This window comes from Geotrypetes seraphini, chromosome 8, assembly GCF_902459505.1.
Source record: "Geotrypetes seraphini chromosome 8, aGeoSer1.1, whole genome shotgun sequence".
NCBI lineage: Eukaryota > Metazoa > Chordata > Amphibia > Gymnophiona > Dermophiidae > Geotrypetes > Geotrypetes seraphini.
In genome coordinates, this window is record NC_047091.1 from 128493769 (window position 1) to 128517442 (window position 23674).

Here is a 23674-nt window from a genome sequence, read left to right on the forward strand (position 1 = left end):
GATTGCGGAGCCCATTCCGGGCTTCGTGATAAGACTCACTTTGCCTTGGCGACCTACCGAGCTGATCAGCCTTCCTTTCCCCGACGTCAATTCTGCCATTGGAGAAGTTGGGGCCAGCCAATCGCTGCCTAGCTGGGCCGGAACTTCCTCTCAGATGGCAGAATTGACGTCGGGGAGAGGAATGCTGGTCGGCCCGACGCAGGGAAGCAGGGAGAGCTTGGGGCGGCGGCAGCTTTGGGGCCTGTTACCCGATGGTGGCGGCAGCTTGGGGGCTGTTCCCCAATGGTGGCAGCAGTGGCTTGTGGAGGGCAGGGAGAAAGAAAGAAAGGGGGCAGGCAGGGAGAAAGAAGAGAAACAGAAAAAAAGAAAGGGGGCATGAAGAGAGAAAAAAAGAAAGGGAGGCAGGGAGAAAGAAAGGCCAGAGAGAGAGGAAGAAAAAAAGTTGCAGGAGGGAATGAGGAGAGGAAGCATACAGGCTGAAAGAAGGGAAGAAAGATTGGATGCACAGTCAGAAGAAGAAAGTGCAACCAGAGACTCATGAAATCACCAGACAACAGAGGTAGGAAAAATGATTTTATTTTCAATTTAGTGATCAAAATGTGTCTGAATTTATATCTGCTGTCTATATTTTGCACTATTGCCCCCCTTTTACTAAACCACAATAGCAGTTTTTAGCGCAGGGAGTCTATGAGCGTCGAGAGGAGTGCTGGGCATTCAGCGCAGCTCCCTGCGCTAAAAACTGCTATTGTGGTTTAGTAAAAAGGGAGGGGGGTATATTTGTCTATTTTTGTATGGTTGTTACTGAAGTAAGTGCATAGAGTCATCTGCCTTGACCTCTTTGAAAAACCCCCAGAATAGGAATGATAATTAACATTTTCTCAGCGTACAGTGTGCTTTGTGGGTTTTTTAAAATTTTATTGTTGGTAGATCATTTTGACTTGGTCCTTTTAAAAGTAGCTTGCAAGCCCAAAAAGTGTGGGCACCCCTGCTCTAAGGTATACATTTTCAAGGCTTCCAGTCTCTCCTCATACATCTTTTGGCGCAAACCTCCTATCATTTTCGTCATCCTCCTCTGGACCGCTTCAAGTCTTTTTGTGTCCTTCACCATTAAATTTAGTAGATATCCCCGTGACACTGTTGAGGACCCACTGATCTGTAGTGATGTGCTCCCATGCTGAGAAAATTTGGCTAGCCGTACCCCCACTGGTAGCTTGTCAAAAACTAGGTATAGGTCTGAGCGCAGGAAGTTGAGACAGCTGTTTGCGGTCTTTAGAACGCTGTCTTGGCATATACTGAGAAGACTGTGACCGCTGCACCTTGGGTCTGGTGAAAGGAGCAAAACGTCATCTTTGATAGTATTGTTGAAAAAATTGCTGCTGAAATGCTCTACGAAAAGGAAAAGTAGAAGCAGGATGACAATCTTCTTTGAGTTGTGAAACAGTGGCCTGAACCTTTGTGCCAACAGGCTGTCCCCTAAGCAGGGAGCATCATGAAGATCTTCCCTGAGGCCATTAAGATCTTCTGAGGTCTGACGCTCTCAGCCATACGTCTAGCAGCAATAGCAACTGTCACTGTTTTAGACATCATATCATATCATAAACATCATAATTAGTTTTGATTAAATAAGTGGACTCCTGTAAAGCCACCTGGAGATTGGGAATAGCTACCTGGGAGGCCTTCTCTAATTGTTGTATGATCTGATTTTGGAAATGCAAAATTTGAAGCTGATAGGCCATGATTTTTGATGAAAGCATAGAACCTTGGTATACCTTACAGCCAGTAGAATCTAAGATGGCAGTCCTTCCCCGGAGGAGCACTAGTAGGAGTCTTTGATGCTTTGGACTCACGTATGGCTGACTCCGAGACCATAGAATGGTGGGGAAACTGTAGTAGTCATGACTGGGCACTTTTAGGACCTTGTATTTCATTTCAATATGTTTAGAAGCTGTAGAGACTGACAACAGCTTCTGTCAATTGCCAATTAGAGATCCTGGAGCATTTGATGTACTGGTAAGGCAATTAGTTCTCTGACTGGAGTTTTACAGGACTGAAGGATAGACTGAAAATCCTTATTCCCTGTGGGTGTGGTGTCTTAGAGAGAAGACTCAACAAAAAAGAGACACCTTGTGTAAAAATTTTGGATAGTTGTGCTCCTCCGTTATAGCTGGTAGAGGAGAGAGCTGAGGCTGACTAGGTCTTCATTAATGGCAGGTTCCTATCAAGACCAATCCTTTGGAGAAGAAGGATCCTGAGCTGGAGAAGAGCATATGGGAGTACAAGGTTCCCAACTGACATCTTGCTGGATATCAAGCATATGATCTGTGGAAAGTTGTTCTACACAGCCCTGGCACTGTTGAGGTTCTAATATAGGAAGAAAATCAGCAGAAACAGAAGGTTGAAACAAGGTGGCACTATCCTGCATAAACCTCTGGAAAAGAGAGAAAAAAAAATCTGACAGACTGAGGAGCCTGTGGAAGAGCCTCTGGGAAGTAAACAGAAAGAGCCCTACGCTTAGGAGGTACCTGTTCAGGGTCCAGCGCTGGAGAAGCAGCAACTCGTTTTTGTTTTGATTGTATCTTAGCCTGCTTAGCTGTGCTGCCAGATGGAGAAGAATAATCTTGTAGCAGGAGAAGAGAGGACCACAAGGCTGAACCAGGGCCTGCGGGAGCTCTCTCTGAAGCGAGTGTCCTCACCGGAATGGTCCCTGAATCCTTTGAAATGAAACGAGCTGTCACAGACGTTAGCGGTGGAGAGGGAGTATCAGCTCTCTATACCATTGGCTTTTTCTTCTTATGAGCCACTGCCAAAGCTGAGCTATTTTTATCCTGCAGCTGTGGCAGTTTGGCGCTTCCTTCCCCCGCCGGTACCGAGGCAGAGTCCCGTTTCTTGCCTGTTCTGACGCGAAGCATCATCAGAAGGAGTGTTAGTCTCCATTTGAGACGACAGGAGTCTTTACGGTCCTAAAGACCGCTGTGTTCCGTAGAAAAAATTAATCTGACTAATGTCGGCTGAGCCAATGTGAAGAAAAACGGTTGCCTGAAGGAATTCTTCACCTTGTTTCCTTTTCTTTTTTTGGTGACTGAAAGAAAAAATTTTCTGTGAAGAGAAAAAGTTCATTTTCGGGGGGGGGGGGGGGGGGGGGGGGTTTGTTGTTGTTTTTAATATGCTAAAGACAAGAAAGCCCTTCCTAAAACTATTCTTTAAAAGTGAATTATTTTTTTTAAAGAGAAAGGGAGAGCTGTGACTGAACAGGAGCAGCAAACTAAAAAACCGACAGGAGGAGGTTCGAGGGCTAGAGCTCCTGCACATGCTCAGTAAGCTTAAAGCTTACTATAGCTAGAGAGAGCACCGACACACCATGCTCATTCGGAGACTTCACCAACAAGTGTGCCTGCATATCCCCTGCTTGTCTCCGGAGAAATAGCCACTCTAATTGATTTCTATTGTTTTTACTTATTACAGAATGTCGGTGTAGCTCCAGTTTTACACTATGTAATGTGCAGCTACCAGGGATAGTAACATCTGTGTAAAATGGTTGCTCAGCCCCATTATAGATTAGCTAATTTGAGGCATGAACTCACATACCAAGTCACTTCATTAAATGTATTATTTAAACTACTTATTCACCATAACTAGAGGCTCAACCATGCACTATCCTCAAACCATTCTGGCTTTGAATGCCTATAAGGTTTACCCATATTTAATATTCATTATCCATTAGGGAAACTGCTTCCATTTGGGCCATTTCAGGACATGATGTTAAAATATATTACTGTACATGCTGAAGCCTTATCCATACTCTCATGTAGCTAGTTGGCATAGGCATAGAAAGATCCTACAGAATTTCGTTGTCAGTAGTGTTAAGTTCACCAGTTTCTGCAATGCCAGTCTAAATTCAGACCAAAAGTAGTTAGGGTAATATGTCCACAGAAGACTACAAGCAAAGAGGTAAACAAAAACTTTATAGGAATAAAAAAAATGGAGTTGTACTACAAAATGTATCAGTGTTATGACAACCATGACGCTTCCAACATCAGAGGGAGTAACGTGAGAATAAACGGATTCTACTAACTTTTATTTACCCCACTGCAGACGGAGCAGTTATCCAACCATAGAAGTATACAATACCCTATAAAACCTGCCGTATAAGCCCAGAACCTCCCTTCTCATAGCATGTTTTTATTCTGACAAAAACTGCCCATCTCAAATCAGCACTAGAAGTCACAATGGTCCTTCAGGTCCTGTAGAGCAAAGAAACATACCATAGGTTCAAAACAGATTATTCTCAGCATTTCCATGAGTAAAACTAATTAAAAAAAGATTTTATTTTATTGAGAAGGAAAGGTGGGTTCCACTGGTTCTGGAATGTAATTCTGAAGAGGTGTGCTTGTGTCAGAATTAAAAGTTCAGCAGGATCAGTACAACCTGAAGGGAGAAGAATAGCGCGGTGAACTCCTGATTTGGTATGGAGAATCACGCCCTCTTGAACCAGAGCGTGAACGGGAGTAACCATAGCTGGTACTTCTCTCTGGGCAGACACGGATATATGATGTTTCACCCTAAAATTCAAGACAAAACATAATATGCTAGCTTTGCATTCCAACCACACATTAATAAAATATTCATCCACCATCATAGGTGGCATAAGAACCAGAAAGCAGCAGCATATGTAGATAAGATACAAAAATGAAACAGAAGCTTATATATAGTAATCCACAATAAAGAGTGAGTACAAAGACAAGTGCTTGTAATTTTAACATAGCCCCTGCTTATAAATGCATTTAAATTGTGTGAATATTTAAACACTACAGCCACTGCTTATTTTAAAAGGCAGGCACAGCAGGTAAATTCAGAAAGGCAGCAAAAAAAGCCTAATAAATAACAGCAATATTCAGCATCTTTATCCACAACTTAAGCAGCAACATCATTATCCTGAGAGCACAGCAGTTGATTACATTTTCTATACTGCCTGTCTTTGTAAACTATGAACTATGGTATTTAAAGCACTATTCAAAGTTGAGACAAAAATTACTGTCTTATTATCCAGCTAGCAGTCTGAAGGAGAAATTACCATATATACTCGAATATAGGATGAGATTTTTGGGCCATAAAAATGTAAAGATGCATGGGGAAGAGAAGGATCAGATGGAGAAATGCTGGATATGGTGGTGGAGAGGGAACAGAGGGATAGATTGAAGGTGAGGAATGTTGGGCATAGTGATGGAGGAAGAGATGTGGCATGATATTGGAGAGGGGTGATAGAAGGAGAAATGGGCAGTGGTGAAAACTGATCTGGGGGACGAGAGACGAAGAAAAGCTGGACTCATGGAGGGACAGCGAGAGATGTTGGTCAGGGAAGGGAATGAGGTCTAGAAGAGAGGAAGTGTGCAGGAGGCAGCAAGAAAGAAGTGCAACCAGAGACTCATGAAATCACCAGACAACAAAGGTAGGAAAAATGATTTTATTTTCAATTTAGTGATTAAAATGAGTCAGTTTTGAGAATTTATATCTGATCTCTATATTTTGCACTGTATTTGTTTATTTTTCTAAAGTTGTTACTGAGGTGACATTGCATATTTAAAGTCATCTGCCTTTATCTCTGAACAACAAAACAAACACATAAATAATAAATTAACATTTTCTCTACGTATAGTGTGCTTTGTGTTTTTTTAATTTTTTGGTTACCATTATATATTAATAAAATGATATTGTCTGTATATGAAGAAGTTGAGAAACACTGCTCTAACCAATTTAGCCCATGATTCCATCAAGCAGCCTCAGGGCCTTTACTAGACAGAGTCAGAGAACACAAGAACTCATGGGTGGATGGGGAGAGATTATGGTTAGGGGAAGGAATGAGGACCGGAAGCGTGCAGGAGGTAGAGAGAAAAATATTGGACTGCTGGAAAGGAGGAAGAAATGTTGGAGTGGGAGAGAGGCAAGAAAGGAGGAAGGGAGGAGAAATGTTGGACTAATGGGAAGGAAGGGAGAGAAAGAAAATTTTACATGGGGAGGGGGGGAAGAGGAGAGATGCCACGAGAGATGCCAGCCCAGGGAATGGAAGGGAAGGAGGGGAGTCTAGTAGCGCTATAGAAATAATATTAGTAGTAGTGGTGCGAGATGCCAGACTGTAAGAAGGAGAGAGATGTCAGACCAAGGAAATGGGGAGAGAAGGAGAGTGTTTAATGTTTTAATAGTATATGGCCCGAATCAATATGATCATAATTTTTTTTAAAGCCTTGGTTCGACTTGGTCAACGCGATTTGGCGCATCCTTTGTTTGTTTTGGGCGACTTTAATCAGGTTTTAGACAATTTACAGGATAGATCTGGGCCTGGGTCCACACAACGAACTTCCCCTGGTAAAGGCCTCCCTTATTTGTGTGACGCTTTGGAGTTAGTTGACCCTTGGCGGTTATTGCACCCACAGGAGAAGGACTTTACCCATCAATCTCGCGCACACCATACCTATTCTCGAATAGATTACATTTTAGTTTCCACGTCTTCCTTTTCTTTGATTGAATCTTTGGAAATTGGTCCCATTTCTGTTTCAGATCATTGCCCGGTGTGGATTGACATCCTCTTGGGGGACTCCCCCTTATTGGGGGGTTGGCGTTTCCCTGCCTATCTGACAGATAATCCTGATTTTGTTAAATATATTACTGCTAAATGGGAAGATTATCTCCGATTTAATGCGCAACATCGGGAGACGCCGCTATTGTTTTGGGAGGCGGCTAAATCTGTCATCCGGGGGGATGTCATCTCATATGTGGTGGCTTATAGGAAGAAATTAGCACAGGGAATCATACGGATGGAGCGAGAATGCTTGGCGCTTAAGAGACAACACTTAACTCGTCCCACGTCTCAGTCTGGCGAGCAGTTGGCTTCCGCACAGACTGCTCTAAATACATTACTTCGGCACCTTTAGCACCACTGGTGGAACAGTAGGGGTCGATACCTGCTCCGAGGAGACAGATGAAGGCACCGGCGCCGAAGTCGGGGCCGAAACCGGCGTGAACGATGCCGGCTTCAGGAGGCCCGAAGCAGCCGGGGAGGTAGAGGGCTTCGCCGAAGGAGTCGAAGCACCCGTCGATGTCGATGTCGAAGCTGCAGGATCCGATGAAGCTTCCATCTTGAACATGGACTCCCACAGCAGACAGTGACGCTTAAACGCTCTCGCCGTCAGAGTGGAGCAAGGCCGGCACGATTTCGGGAAGTGATCCGGTCCCAGACACTGTAAGCAGCGTCGATGAGGGTCCGTGAGCGAAATTGCGCGCTGGCACTTGCTACACTTTTTAAAACCGGTAATCGGCCGGGACATAGGCTGGAAAAGCTCCGCTGCAAGGTCGAAGGCGCGGGGCCCCAGCCACGCGGCCAACCCGGTATTGGAAGGAAAATTTTTTTTTTTTTTTTTTTGAAAAAAGAAATCAAAGAAAGAAATAAATGCACAGGAGAGCCAAAAGAACTCAACCCGCGGCAAAAAAAAAGAGATTCAATGGGCGCAAATTGAAGATAGACTTCTCAGCTCCGCAGAAGAAAAAGAACTGAGGAGACACGCCCGGAGCATCGGGCGGGAAGGCACTGGCGCATGCGCGGTGCGGGCATCTCGAAACTTCTGAGTTTCTTGAAGCAAGACATGCTTGCAAGATGTCCGTATCGGGGCTCTGTCGGATGACATCACCCACTAGTGAGAATACCTGCCTGCTTGTCCTGGGATAACAACTATACTACTCCAAATATCATTATTACAAACATGGGAATAAGCCTGGCAGGTTATTGGCCACCCTAACGAAGCCCAAACGGTCCAACCGCTATATCCCTTGTTTACATTTACTTGATGGTACGAAGGTGAGCAGAACTCGGGATATAGCTGATTGTTTCTTTCGCCACTATAAGAACTTTTATTTCTCTGTGGAGGGGGATGGGGGGCCTGATGCTCATGACTATTTAGAGGATGCAGGCATGCCCAGACTATCTTCTCCAATGCGTTTTGCTTTGAATAGGCCGATCCAGGGGAAAGAATTACAATCTGCTGTTAAACAGTTGAAGAATCGCTCGGCCCCGGGCCCTGATGGGTTCTCTCCAGAGTTTTATAAACTATTGTTCCCGCATCTTTGTGGACCTCTGGAGGCATATTATACCAGGGCGTTGTCGGATGGCACTTTTCCGGAGGGTTCTAATCATGCCTACATCACCTTAATTCCGAAACCCGGGAAACCGGACACTGACTTAGAATCCTACTGCCCGATCTCCCTTATAAATGTTGACATAAAAATTTTGGGTAAAGTGTTAGCTAACAGGTTGGCTGCGTTACTTCCCCAACTTATGCCAGAACAAGTGGGATTTGTACAACAGCGCCACTCGGTATTAAATGTCCGTAGGCTGTTCACAGCTATCCATAGAGCCCAAGCTACTCATACTGCTGGCATCCTTGTTAGCCTTGATGCCGCCAAGGCTTTTGATCAGGTCAATTGGCATTATCTTTTTACGGTTCTTACTTACTTGGGAATCACGGGATGGTTTCAAAACATGATCAGATTGTTGTATTCGGCTCCGACTGCATGTGTTTTAGTTAATGGCACGAGGACTGAGGCTTTTCCAATATCGAGGGGCACGAGGCAGGGCGGTCCCCTCTCCCCTTTGTTGTTTTTGCTTTACCTGGATCCTTTTTTGCGCACTCTGCTACGGGATGACGACTTGCTCGGTCTTCCGGAAGGGGATTCCCAATTGCGTGTTCTGGCATTTGCAGATGACATGCTGTTGACTTTGTCTGATCCACAGCAGTCCTTGACCAGGGCATTGGCTATTTTAGATGAGTTTAGTTTATACTCGTGATTGGTTCTCAACTTTCAAAAATCGACTGTATTGCCCTTGTCCCGGGAGGTCCCTGGCCAATGGAGGGGAGAATTCCCGTTACGCTGGGTGTCTGATTATTTGACATATTTGGGGATTAGGATACCTATGGATCTCACTCGATTGTACTCCTTGAATGTCTTGCCACTCCTGACTCTTACTCAACAAAAGCTGCAAATTTGGATGGATTTTCCATTGTCCCTGATGGGTAGAATAGCATTGTATAACATGGTGTTGGTGCCTCAATGGCTTTATGTTTTTCAAATGCTTCCTATCTTGTTGTCTGCTAAACACGACAAAGTGGTTGGGAAATGCTTGACATCCTTCTTGTGGAATGGGAAACGGGCAAGAATTGCTTTGTCTGCTTTAATGCTTCCCAGGGACAAGGGGGGGCTGGGACTGCATAGTCTATGACTGTTTTCACAGGCCTGTCAAATGCGACATTTAAATGACTGGTTCCGGGGCACCCGCCACTTCTCTGCGACTGCCTCGGAGCTCATTCTTTGTGACCCATATCATTTTAGTTATTTGTTACACACACAGCATTTCCCGAGTGGACCCGTTGGAGGTATATTTTTTAAACCTCTCCGCCAGGTTATGTAAGTTTCTGCATATTCCTCATACAGCCACGGCTTACCTGCCACTATTGGACAACAAGGACTTTCCGCCTGGGACTTCTCAGTTTCCATCATCGGTGTGGAGAACCACTAATCTTCAATATATTTTTCAGGTGGTTACCTCACAGGGCGATATGCCTTCCTTTACAGTGATGCAAACGGATTATAAGTGGACGCCTGGGGATTGGCTGGCGTATTATCAGATGGCCTCATACGTGAGGTCTCTTCCGAAGGAAGGCTTTACTAATCGAAGTCAAGAGGCCCTCTCTGAAGCCTTATGTTTATCAGCTCAGACTCAGATTCCTTTGAAATTTCATCTTCGTTTTCTCCGAGAGAGCCTGGGGACCATTTCTTATGATCTTTATGCTGCCCAATGGTCTAGGTACTTATCTTGTGCGGTTACTGGCTACAAATTCAGAATGGACTTAAGAGAATTTTTGTCATTACACCTCAAGTGACTTTGATTGAAATGAACTATAAATTTCTTCTTCGACTCCATAGGTCCCCAGCTTATCTCCATCGAGCTAAAATTAGCCCCACAGACACTTGTCTTAAATGTAATCAACCCTCGGCCACATTGGGACATCAATTTTGGGCTTGTCCCATGGTTCAGGGCTTTTGGACTCAGCTGCAACAACACATTACCTCTATGTGGCATCATGGTTATACGCATGGTCCCGAGATGCTTTTTACCTTGGAACATCTTCCTCGGGTGTCCCCGAGGGGTTTCCGGGGATTCTTGGAAAGAGCCCTCTTGCTGGGAAAAAAACTATTCTTCATTGTTGGATTGTACCGGACTCGCCAACCTTGTCCCATTGGCGTACCCTTATACTTCCATCAGGCTTCTATGGAGCGTCTTTCTTTGTCATCGTTGGATACGCCTAGGGGACGTATATATTGTTCCATTTGGGAGTCCTTTTGGCTCACTTTAACTCATAAAGCTCGTAATAATTTGTTGAACCCATGACTTTTCAATTCTCTGGAAGATGGATTTCATCCTCACTGTGGATTTGGGTGGGGGGCGGGGTGCACTTGTTATGCTCTTATGTACATGTTCTTGAGATGTCAGTTTATTTTGGAAATTTTCAATAAAAACATTTAAATATAAGTAAGAATTTAGGATGAGTACGAAGGACCACCTTGTCATGATGGAAAACTGTGAAAGGTGGATCAGCAACTAAAGCTTGCAGCTCACTAACTCTTCGAGCAGATGCGAGGGCAATGAGAAACACTACTTTCCAAGTGAGATATTTCAGATGAGCCGAAGCCATTGGTTCAAAAGGACGCTTCATCAATTGAGCAAGAACAACATTGAGATCCCAAACCACTGGAGGCGGTTTGACATTGAAAAGTCCTTTCATAAATTTGGAAATCAACGGATGAGCGGAGAGGAGTTTCCCTTCAATAGGATGATGGAAAGCAGCAATTTCACTGAGATGGACTCGAATGGATGCAGACTTGAGGCCAGAGGCAGATAAGTGATAAAGATAGTCCAAAACGAAGGACAAGGAGGCATCTTGAGGCTCCTTGTTATGAGAGATGCACCACGTAGAAAATCTAGTCCATTTTTGATGGTAGCATTGTCTAAAATGTCTCATACAGGTTGAGAAAATTGAACAGGAGTTATGTTGAAAGGTACCAAGCTGTCAGGTGTAGAGACTGCACATTGGGATGAAATAGAGATCCTTGACTGTGTAAGCAGAGACAGAAAAACTGGTAAAATGTTTGGCTCCCTGTTGCTGAGTTGAAGTAGAAGGGAGTACCAAGGTTGCCTGGGCTATCATAATCATGGTGGTATGATCGTTCTTCAGCTTGATGAGAGTCTTGAGGATCAGAGGGAATGAGGAAATGCATATTGGAAGAGATTCATCCGTTCCAACAGAAAAGCATCTGCCTCGAGGTGATGAGGAGATTATATCCTGGAGCAGAATTGAGGCAGTTTGTGGTTTTGGAGAGATGCAAAGAGATCTGAGGAGTTCCCCACTGATAAAAAATGTGATGAAGAGGTGAGGAATTGAGTGTCCATTCGCGAGGTTGCAGAAGGCGACTCAATTTGTCCGCCAAACAGTTTTGCGCCGCTTGGATGTAGACAGCTGTTTATTGACATAGTACATGGCGACTTGGTTGTCCGTCCGAATGAGGACTACCTGGTCGTGAAGATGATGTTGAAAAGTTTTGAGAGCATTGAAGATTGCTCTGAGTTCCAACAAATTTATATGACACTGATGATCCGTGCTGAGTACGTAGACTGTTGAGGTGTGCCCCCAAGCGTAGGTTAAGGAATCTGTCGTGAGGACCTTCTGATGAGGGGGCGTCCAAAACAGTAAACCTCTGGAGAGAGTGGAAGAGAGCATCCACCAGTGGAGAGAATGCCTCAACAAAGGAATGACTAATGTGTTGAGAGAGTGGTTCACTAGCCTGTGTCCACTGAGATGCCAGGGTCCACTGAGGAATTCTGAGGTGAAGTCTGGCAAAAGGAGTCACGTGAACGGTCGAAGCCATGTGACCGAGTAGTACCATCATGTGTCTTGCTGAGAGTGAAGACACTGACACTGACATCCAGATGCTACTGAGGAAGGAATGCTCTGAGCTGGACAATGTCCAGGATAGCTCCGATGAACTGTAGATTCTGAGAGGGGTGAAGGTGGGATTTGAAGAAGCTGATCTTGAATCCCAAACTTTGTAGGAACCATGTAGTCCATAGGGTCAGTACAATATCCCCGAGATGTTGAATCTTTAATGAGCCAGTCGTCCAGGTAGGGGAATACCTGAAGACCATGGTTCCACAGAGCTGCTGCTACCACTACTAGGCATTCGGTGAACACTCTTGGAGATGATGTGAGGCCGAAAGGTAGCACTCTGTATTGAAAATGCAGATTTCCCACCCGAAATCTGAGGTACTGACGGGAGGCTGGATGAATGGGAATGTGAGTGTAAGCCTCCTTGAGTTCCAGAAAGTATAACCAATCGTTCTAATCTAGAACGGGCTAAAGGAATGCCAGGGACAACATGCAAAATTTTTCTTTGACCAAAAATTTGTTGAGAGCCCCGAGATCATAGAAACATAGAAGATGACGGCAGAAAAGGGCTACAGCCCATCAAGTCTGCCCACTCTGCTTACCCACCCCTGTCTATGCCCTAATGACCCAATTTCCTTATCTTGACCCTCGTAGGGATCCCACATGGGTATCCCATTTATTCTTAAAGTCTGGCACGCTGTCTGCCTCGATCACCTGCACTGGAAGCTTGTTCCAATGATCAAACACTCTCTCTGTGAAGAAATACTTTCTGGTGTCGCCATGAAATTTTCCGCCCCTGAGTTTGAGCGGGTGCCCTCTTGTGGCCGAGGGTCCCTTGAGAAAGAAAATATCATCTTCCACTTCGACACGTCCCGTGAGGTACTTAAATGTTTCGATCATGTCTCCCCTCTCCCGTTCCTCGAGAGTGTAGAGCTGCAATTTGTTCAGTCTCTCTTCGTACGAGAGACCCTTGAGCCCCGAGATCATCCTGGTGGCCGTCCGCTGAACCGATTCAATTCTGCGCACATCTTTACTGTAATGTGGCCTCCAGAATTGCACACAGTACTCCAGATGAGGTCTCACCATGGCCCTGTACAACGGCATTATGACTTCAGGCTTTCGGCTGATGAAACTTCTATTGATACAACCCAATATCTGCCTTACCTTAGATGAAGCCTTCTCCACTTGATTGGCAGTTTGGATCGCAGATCGCCTGTCTTCTTCGGAACGAGGAAGTAATGGGAGTAAAAACCCCTTCTCTGCTGTTTCAGGGGAGCTTCCTGAAGAAGAAGGGTGATCTGGGATGGATTGAAAGGATACTCTCTTGGAGGAAGCTCTGGTGGAAATCTGAGTGAAATGAAGAGAGCATCCTTCCCTGATTATTGACAGCACCAGAGGTCGGTTGTAATGGACTTCAATCGATGGTAAAAATGATGGAGATGACCTCCTATGGGGAGAGAGGAGGACAGAGGCAGAACGATGGAGGTTATGCTCTGTTTGAGACAGTCATACTCTGAGACAGTCAAAAAGGCTGAGCAGCCTTAGGTGCAGCAGAAGGTTGAGGTTTCTGCTGCTTCTGCTGTTTCTGCTGCTTCTGCTGTTTCTTGGAAGGTGCTTGAGTGTAAGGAGCTGCCCTGGGAGGATAACGCCTCTGATAGGATGGAAGAGGCCGAGAAAGTTTTGCAGGAGCCACCTTAAGCTTTGATCTGATGATAGAAGCATTTCTTGGTGGCAGCCTCTATGGATTAATCAAAGAGGTCATTGCCCTCACAAGGTATATTAGCCAGACGGTCCTGAATATTGGGATCCATATAAATAGTGTGCAGTCAGGCCAGGCGGCGCATCGCTACCGAGAATGCAGTGACACTGGAGGAAAGTTCAAAGGCATCATAAGATGCCTGAAGAAGATGCAACCTGAGTTGCGCCAAGGTAGCAGAGACTTGCTGAAACTCCAAATGTCTATGCTGACCAAAGTCTTTAGTAAAACCTGGAAGTATATCAATCAGGTACTTAAAATAAGTAGTGAAAATAAAATTATAGTTTAGGACTCTGGAAGCTATCATTGAATTTTGATAAAGGCGATGGCCAAACTTGTCCATGGTCCTACCCTCTCTTCCAGGAGGTACGGTGGCATAAACCCTGAAAGGATGGGTCCTCTTCAATGAAGATTCAACGAGAAGGGATTGGTGAGATAGTTGTGAATTCTCAAAGCCCTTGCAATGTAGAGTTCTATGCCTCGATTCCAACTTGCCTGGAACTGCAGGAATAGCATAAGGAGTCTTGAGGTTTCATTTGAAAGTTTGAGACAGAAGTCTGTTAAGAGGAAGCTTGAGAGACTCTGCAGGAGGCCGATGCATACTCATTTCCTCTAAATACTCCTTAGAGTATTTAGAACCAGCATCGAGTTCGAGATCCAAATCCTCAGCCATTTGTCTGAGGAAAGAGGAAAAAGAGAGTTGATCCGCCAAAGCATGGCCTTGAGAGGGATTGGAAGACCTTGAGGTGCCTTGAGTGGAAAAAGATGGCAAAGCCTCTCTAGAGCAGTGATTCCCAACCCTGTCCTGGAGGAACACCAGGCCAATCGGATTTTCAGGCTAGCCCTAATGAATATGCATGAGAGAGATTTGCATATGAAAGAAGTGATAGGCATGCAAATTTGCTTCATGCATATTCATTAGGGCTAGCCTGAAAACCCAATTGGCCTGGTGTTCCTCCAGGACAGGGTTGGGAACCACTGCTCTAGAGTATTGGTATCTCAGTGAATAGACAGACTGGGACGAGGCATTGGAATCAGCTGAGTCCTCGGGTTCTGCTATTGAAACATAGAAGATGACGGCAGAAAAGGGCTACAGCCCATCAAGTCTGCCCACTCTGCTTACCCACCCCCTGTCTATGCCCTAATGACCCAATTTCCTTGATCGAGGGATTGGAGGCCTCGAAGAGCTGGAAGGCTTCTCCCTGGAAGAGGACCTGCGCCTCAATAAATGCCTCGATGAGGGCCTCAACTGGCAATGAGAGTGCTGTCTGGAAGGAGGTCTCGTGCAAGGTCGAGGTTCACCCTGTGCCTTGAAACGGGCAATGCCTTTGGTGAGGATATAGGGCTGGAAGCTGTAGATCGAAACTCCATAGACTCAGTGGTTAGGATTGAGGAATCTCGAAGCACTCGCAAAGACTCGGCTCCTTGCATGGAGTGTGAGGATTCCAGTCGAGGCACTCGCAAAGACTCGGCTCCTTGCATGGAGTGTGAGGATTCCAGTCGAGGCACTCGCAAAGACTCGGCTCCTTGCATGGAGTGTGAGGATTCCAGTCGAGGCACTCGCAAAGACTCGGCTCCTTGCATGAAGTGTAAGGATTCCAGTCGAGGCACTCGCAAAGACTCGGCTCCTTGCACAGAGTGTGTAGATTCAGCTCAAGGCACAGGCAAGGACTCGACCTCTTGCGAGACTGCCGAGTGCCCAGGCTGGAGTGCCCAGGCTGGACTGCAGGAAGCAGAGTTAAGGCATGACTGTATTTGCTCAGTAACTAAACAAATTCCCGCTCTAAAATGGTCTGGATAGTAGCCTGCAATTGTGGATCCGAGTCTGAAACTGGACCACTTGCTAAGGCTAAAGGCTCCGAGGTGGCAGAAGAAGCATGTTTCAGCTTGGAGTGCTTGGACAGCTTGAGCACCACCGCTGGAACCGTCTGCTTAGGTATCTGACCTGAGAGAAGCTCAGGAGAAAACTTGGCAGACTTACTTGAGGTCAGAGTTGTGGAGGCAGGAGGACACCCCGCAGAAGGATCTGAGGTCGAGGGTGTAGCAGAAGAGTCCATCCTGAAAATCTTCTCCACTTGAACCCGACAACGTTTGAGGGCTTGAGGCTGAAGAGTAGCACAGTGAACGCACGACTCCAGGCAATGGTCAGGCCCCAGACACTGAAGGCCCCAGCGGTGTGGGTCAGCGAGGGAGATTGCACGCTGGCACTGATGGCACTGGCTACACTTCTTGAAGCCTGTGACCGGCCGGGACATAGAAGGGAAGATAGCCGCCGCAAAGTCGAAGCCCACAGGCTGCAGGCGTGTGGCACGCCCCACCAGTCAGTTGATAAAAAATTATTATTTTTTTTTTTTTTTACAAAAACGAAAAGAAAAGCACAGCAATCCAGTAATAAAGAAAATAAAACACGAACCGCGGTGAAGAGAAGGCACAAATCGAACTAAGTTCACAGTAAACTGAGAACTGAGGAGACGTGACCTGTGCTGGGCGGGAAGGCACTCGCGCATGCGCGGTGCGGCAGACTCGAAACTTCTAAGTTTCTACAAACAAGTCTGCTTGCGAGGCTGTCCACATCTGGGCTCCATGGATGACGTCACCCACATGTGAGAATAGGCTGCCTGTATGTCCTGGGATAATGACCTGGGGAGCTACACTGGGGGAGTAAAAATTAGCAATTGTAGAGGTGGGGGAACCTATAACCACAGAACCTAAAACAATAAATAAATAAATTTTAAAGACCTCCCCACCCCAGTTTTCTTTTCCAGCTATCAATTACTCACTGTGCTATGCTGTGTGCTGGGAACTGCATGTGTGCAAGTTGCCCCCAAAAGCCTGAAATCCGGACTGCTTGTGTCTTTTGACTGCCCCTCAGGCCCAATGAACTGGCCAGAGACCTTAACCTCCACCGGATCCCGCCACGTAAACAGGGGGGGGGGGGAAGCAGTTGGCTCAGATCCTGGAATAACTGCCAGAGCCACTCAGCCTGCATTCAAGCCCACTGCAGACAAACCTGGGGTGAGCCTTGCTCCCAAATGAATGATTGCTGAGCCCCCAAACTGTAGTGCAGAATGTCCAAGTGGGTACACTGCAAAGCAATCTGCCCCTTGGGAGCAGACACTTGACCACAGAGTCTGTGCTCTCCCAGATAAAGCGATCCTATGCAGCACCGAAAAGCTTTGCAAATGGTTAGCAAAAGACAGAATGTAAATGAAAAGAAACACACGCAAAAGAAACATGCTTGTACCAGTATTGCTTGCAGAGAGACAACTGAGGAATTGGAGGACAGTCCAGATGGATGGGAGAGACAGAGCAAAAGAATGCTAACAAAGCTCCCTAAAGTTCTCGTGAGAAGAGGTTCGACTACCCATATGTTCAGGATTGGAGTGTGTCATATTGGAAACAAGTTGTACTATTGTAGACAAATTTAGTCATTTGTATCAACATGAATTTTAACCCAAGAAAATTTACTTCTTGGTGTGATGCACCAGAAGCACCCCAAAATAGACTGAGCACGTTCTGATACTGTGCTCACAAAGACGTTTCAGCACTTTTTAAGGGTAAGAGTCAAAAGGAAGAACAGAAATCAAAGAAGGATATTTCAAAAGAAAAAAAAATGTATCTTAGAAAATAAAGGGGAAAAAAAAAGCAGCCTTTCCAAGACAAACGCTGTAATCCAATATACAGTAAACCTAGCAATCTCAAAACTTTTTTCACAAAGCAGGCAGTAGAACTGACCTCATGGGATCGAAATTTGGTGTCATCTAATTTACGCAAGGCATAGTCCATATCTTCCTTGCGAAGAAACTCCACCACTCCCATTCCATCCTTCTGCACATCTGCATAGCAGACATCACCAGCTTCACGCATATGGTCCTTCAAATCCTGCCAGCTCCCTGAAGGAGGAAGCCCTGAGAAAAGATAACATCACAAAAAGGGGAAAAAAACATGAGAAGCCAGAAAGAAAGAAAGACAAGAAACTCTAGAGAGTAAGGATGGCCTAATGTCAAAATGTAAGCTTGCACATTCAAGACCTTCTGCTATTAAGTGCACCTTTGCCCAAATCTCATTCACTGAGTTTACCCAACTGTATAGTCTTCTGCTCCCCAGACTAATCAAGGCTAGGAATGCCATAGAGGTACATAGCACTACTCAGAGCCTTATCTGTTTAAAACCATTTTCACCTTTACAAAAATCTTGGCATTTACACATTCATGTGTTTAAATTGGTTTTCTTTCAACTGTTGGTCATTTAAAAGTTACATGTTTCTTGAAACTCTCACAGCTGACTCCTACCCTCTTTGGCAGTTTTAGGTGAGAGAGAAAAATGAAGCTGGGCATGTAGCACTATTATGCTGTCTACCCTCTTCTCCACATGATTAAGTTTGAGCTATGCAGCACTCATAATTGTTCGAGACAGATAGGAGTACCAGCACCTCACAATACAAACAGAGCAGCTAGGTGCTATCAGGAGAGTCAGACTGGAAGACAGCAAAGAACGAGGACCGAGGCTAATAGGGAAATAGAAGAATAAGCAAAGTCAACTTAGTGCACACATTTTTAAAAACTATTCTGGTAGTTCACCACCACACACTGATTAATCAAGAGGAGCAACTTTTTCATTAACAAATTTTCTCCAATTTTTTTAAACACCGAGATTAATAGGAAAATTTTTTTAAATGAAGGTCCCTAAACTATACAGAACAGGTCCATCAAGCTGAAATTTTACATTTAGTAGTATAGTATTTAAGTGCTGATCAAACTATGTAGGAAGTTTTGAAGATATGGAAACAAGTTTAAATTGGTTTTAATCACTTTACATATGTGAAACACTGGCACTTAAAGAGAAACATTTTACCTGCTAATTTGCTTTCCTTTAATCCCTCTAGACCAGCACAGATGGGTATTGCACAATCCTACCAGCAGATGGAGAGAGAACCACTGAGCTTTGACTTATAGAACCTATAAGTGGGCTGTGAAGTCCCCTGGAAGCCAGTCACTGAATAACTAAGCAGATGTCCCTTCAAGGAAAAGGAAAGAACAGCTGAACACCTCTCAAATTCAAGTCACATGAGCTGCTGCTGCTTGACCTGGTCACTTCCAGAATAGTCTGGACAACCCTCCATAGGGCATCCCCGACTACATAAGTGACCACTGATGTGCTCTATACAGAAGTACTTTACAAAAATTACACCTTTGGTGAATATACCAAAGAGCAGCATTGTAACTCATACAGAAAAATCATCATTCAACCTCCGTTTTGCTTTTTTTGGGGTTTTTTGTTTGTTGGTGGTTGGGAGGGGAGGTTAACTCTGGCCTAGCAGCTAACCCTCCACAGTTCAGACGAGAAACAAGTAGTAGAAACAAAACAGGTGGGCTTTTTGCCGGTTTAGAGGGACTACTGGAAAGCAAATTAGCAGCTTACATAGCTTCCCTCTAGATCAGCACTCCTGCAAATCTGCCTCTAAAACCCAAGTCCCAAAAGGTGGCATCTTGACAGGCGTAATGACGAGCGAAGGAATGAAGCAAAGACCAAACTGCCCCCTTACAGATGTCCTGAGGTGAAACCAAGGAGTGCTTGACCCTAAAAAGCTGCCTGAGCTCTTGTAGAGCGAGCCCTTAAAAACAAAGGAACCACCTTGCCCCTTAACAAATAAGCTAACGCCACCGTCTCCTTAATCCACTAAGCAATAGTAACCCTGGATGCTGCCTCACCTTTTAAAGGAACCCTCTACCTTTTCTCACACATTCCTCACCTAGTTAGTCGTGGAGGTGGTGTTGGGTTGCTACACTCACCATCTTGTAGGTATCAACCCCTTCTCCCACCTTAAACTCACTGTTTTCCCTCCTTTGAAGTCCACTCCATCCATCTATTCGCTTCTCTACCTCTCTGGGTAGCAGTCATCTACCAACTTCTGGGTAGCAGTCATCTACCAACTTCCTGCTAAGTCATCCTCTCCCTTCCTCACTGACTCCTGGATCTCCTTTCTTGAATCCTCATCCTTTGTGACCAACATCCATACTGATGATCCCTCTGACTCCTACACTTACAGGATTTCTCACTAACATCCTTATGCAATCTCCAGCTGTGCGCCACCACCTTACACACCAGAATGGCCACTGTCTTGACAATGTTTTCTCCTCCACCAATTTCTGCACCTCAATTCTTCCCCTCTCTGACCATCTAACGTTCACAATTCATAACCTTTCCTGCAAGACTAAGCCAATCACTACCAATAAGTTTAAAAACCTGTCTCTTTGCTACACTAAACTCTCTACTCAAAGTGCCCTCACTAATCTCTGAAATACAGTACCATATAACAAACCGCATCGTCGGCAGCACAGGCCCCATCGTGGCTTTCCCATGCCCAGGCAAAGGAACGCCCGGGCGTGAGAAATCTACAATGGGGCCTGTGCTGACGATGATGTAGTTTGTTATAAGGTATTGTATTTTGGTCTCGCGGTCGGGGGTTCAGATGGGTGGGAGAAATGAAAGGGTCAGCAGGGAGAAGGGGGGGTGCACAGCGGTGGGAAGATGGGAGGAATTAAAAAATGCTCCATGGGGGTCTGGGAAGGGAGGAATATAGGCTGCAAGAGTTCTGATGCACAGGGGGATGGGAGGGATGGGGGAGGGATAGAAAGATACTGCACAAGGGGATGGGTGAGAGGGGAGGAAAGATGCTGAACATATGGGGGAGAGAAAGGAAATAGGAAGAATTGGGGTGGAGGACAGGAAGGGAGAGATAATCATTGTACATGTAAAAAAATAAGACCTCCCCAAAAATAAGACCTAGTGCCCTTTTTGGGCCCAAAATCAATGACAATGTCTTATTTTCGGGGAAACATGGTAGGACTCGGGGACATGCAATAAAGCTACCAGAGGAGATATTTCTTTCCTCAATGTATAATTAAATTCTGGAATCAGTTGTCAGAGAATGTGGTGAAAGCAGGTAGCTTAGCAAAGTGTAAAAAAATGGATAATTTATTTTCTTAAAAGACCATAAGTCATTATAAGATGGCCTTGGGAATGTCACTGCTTATTTCTAGGATAAGCATCTTAAAGAACTTGTAGACGAGCATATGATTCCTTACAGATGATTAAGCACCTCAACTTGCGAGTTGGTCGCAGAAAACAATCATTTTCCAAGTTTATTTCATATTTGATATACCATGTTGGCAAATGCATCTATGCGGTTTACAATAAAAAAATAGCCAAAACGACAAATTAAAAAGTGATAAATTGCCTGGACCGGACTAGAAAGTTGCGCGGGGACAGAAATCCCACCCGTCCCCGCGAGGAATCCCCTCCGTCCCTATAAACTACAGAAATAGGGATTTCATTTAATTATGCTACTGAATTAAAGGCTCTGGTAGAAACCCATTTACACATAAGCAAAAAGACTTTATTAATTTGGAAATATTAATTGGGAAGAATACATACTTTGTAAACGGGTTTCTACCAGAGCCTCTAATGTTTATAAATCATCAACACAACTAATATACTACTTTATCCTAAAGCAAAAAAAAAATAAATAAAAGAAATATAATTTTTTTCCTACCTTTGTTGCCTAGTTTCTGCTTTCCTCATGTTCTCATTCAATTCCTTCCATCCACTATCTCTCTTCTCTCTGCGTCTTCCATTTGCTCTGTTACTGTGCCTCTCCCTTTCTTCCCCCTTCCAAATTGGTCTGGCACCCATCTTCTTCCCTCCGCTCCCCCCATAGTCTGGCATCTCTGTCTTCTTCCCTGCCAGCGTCTTCTCCCCACTCTCTCTTCCCCATTCCTTTCAGCGTCCTTCTCCCCCATGTCCAGTCAGCGTCCTTCTCCCCCATGTGCTTTCAGTGTCCTTCTCCCCCCTCTGTCTTCCCCATATCCTTTCAGCTTCCTTCTCCCCCGTCTTCCCCATGTCCTTTCAGCATCCTCCCCCTCTGTCTTCCCCATGTCCTTTCAGCATCCTTCTCCCCCTCCGTCTTCCCCATGTCCTTTCAGTGTCCTTCTCCCCCCGTCATCCCCATGTCCTTTCAGCATCCTCCCCCTCTGTCTTCCCCATGTCCTTTCAGCATCCTTCTCCCCCTCCGTCTTCCCCATGTCCTTTCAGCGTCCTTCTCCACCCCTTTGTCTTCCCCATGTGCTTTCAGCATCCTTCTCCCCCCTCTGTCTTCCCCATGTCCTTTCAGCGTCCTTCTCCCCCCCCCATCTTCCCCATGTCCTTTCAGCGTCCTTCTCCCCCCTCAGTTTTACCTTAAGCGTCTTTTCCTCTCCACTCCACCTTTCCTCCCTCTCTCCCTCCCTGCCCCTTTGTGGCACTTCCCCGCCTGACTGACAACAGAACAGGCCCGATCTGACAAACCTCCCGGCCCTGTAGCCGCGAATCTAAATTACCTTCTTACAGCAGTTGGAGTATTGAAGCTGCTCTAAGAAAGTAATTTAGATTCGCGGATACAGGGCAGGGAGGTTTGTTGGACCTGACCTGTTGTCGGTCGGTCGGAGGAAGCGCCACAAAGGTAAGGGGACCTGGCCGGCTGTGCACCCCTCCTATAGCTGCACCTGGGGCAGACCGCCCTCCCCGCCCCCCCCCTTGGTACGCCATTGCTGATCGCAGCACACAGCCGATCGGAAAGGAAGTCTTCCCGATGTCAGCGCTGACGTCTGAGGGAGGGAGGGCTTTGCCGATCAGCTGTGTGCTGTGGCAGGGCAAGCAGGGAGAAGACGAGCCTCGCATCCAACCCCGCAGGAACCCCACGACCCTCGGAGGCGTCCTCACGGGATCCCCGTGACCCTAGGGGGCGTCCCCATGGGATCCCCACGACCCACAGGGGGCACCCACGGGATCCCCGTGGGTCCCACGGGATTCCCGTCGTCCCCGTTCAGCTCTCTAGACCAGACGGTATACATCCCAGGGTACTAAAAGAACTCAAACATGAAATTGCTGACCTGCTGTTAGTAATCTGTAACCTGTCGCTAAAATAGTCTGTAGTACCTGAAGATTGGAGGAGGATGGCCAATGTTATGCTGATTTTTAAAAAAGGGTTCCAGAGGAGATCTGGGAAATTAGAAACCTGTAAGCCTGACTTCAGTGCAGGGCAAAATGGTGGAAACAATTATAAAAAATAAAATTGTGGAACACCGACAAACACGATTTAATAAGTTGGAGTTAGCATGGGTTCAGCTGAGGGAGATCTTGCCTCACCAATTTGCTTGACTTCCTTGAAGGTGTGAACAAACATGTGGATAAAGGTGAGCCAGTTGATGTAATGTATTTAGATTTTCAGAAAGCTTTTGACATCTTCCCTGGTATCCTGAGGACCTGTTCTGACCGCTTACAATTTAGAAAGATGTTGAAGACAACTGTTTGTAGAGGCTATTTTTTTTTTTTTTTAATTTAAATTACCTGGTAGATTTTAAGAATTCTAAGCTTTGGTTATTGCACTTTATTTAATGTGATGGCTAATCTGTAAATTCTCTGAGCTCTTGACATTATTTTTAGGGGATGAGATTGCTATGTAATTGCAATGTAATTTGAATGCATTTTGTAAATGTATTGTGTATGAATGTTTTCTTTTTTTTTTTTTTGTAAATTCTGTTAATAAACATTAATAGGAACAGAAACAAACAAGCGTTTAAGGGAATATACATACCATAAGCACTATGTAACAAGCTTTACATGAAGTGCCGTGACTCTTCAGCACTAGCCATACACACCCAGATAGAACACAATGAAAATCCCCCACCCCAAACTATGAATGTTTTCAATTGTTAACCACTTAGTTTTAGGCAGTCTAGAAATAGTAGAAATAAATAATAAAATTCCTCATGACAGGCTCCTGAGAAAATTAAAGAATCATAGGATAGGTGGCAAAGTTCAGTTGTGGATTAGGAATTGGTTTATCAGATAGAAAACAGAGGATAGGGTTAAATGGTCATTTTTCTCAATG

The 23674-nt window shown here is 45.3% G+C and overlaps 1 protein-coding gene across 1 annotated transcript in view; it reads right to left on the reverse strand.

Annotated features, from left to right (window-relative positions):
- Positions 1–3942: 3942 nt before the first annotated feature.
- Positions 3943–23674, reverse strand: part of SRSF9 (serine and arginine rich splicing factor 9) — a 51926-nt gene continuing 32194 nt past the window's right edge. The window contains exons 3-4 of the mRNA XM_033955432.1: positions 17479–17651; positions 3943–4559 (exon numbers count right to left, since the gene is read on the reverse strand). Of these exons, the coding sequence (XP_033811323.1) occupies positions 4416–4559; positions 17479–17651 (317 nt within the window). The 3' untranslated portion in view covers positions 3943–4415. The remainder of the gene's footprint in view (positions 4560–17478; positions 17652–23674) is intronic.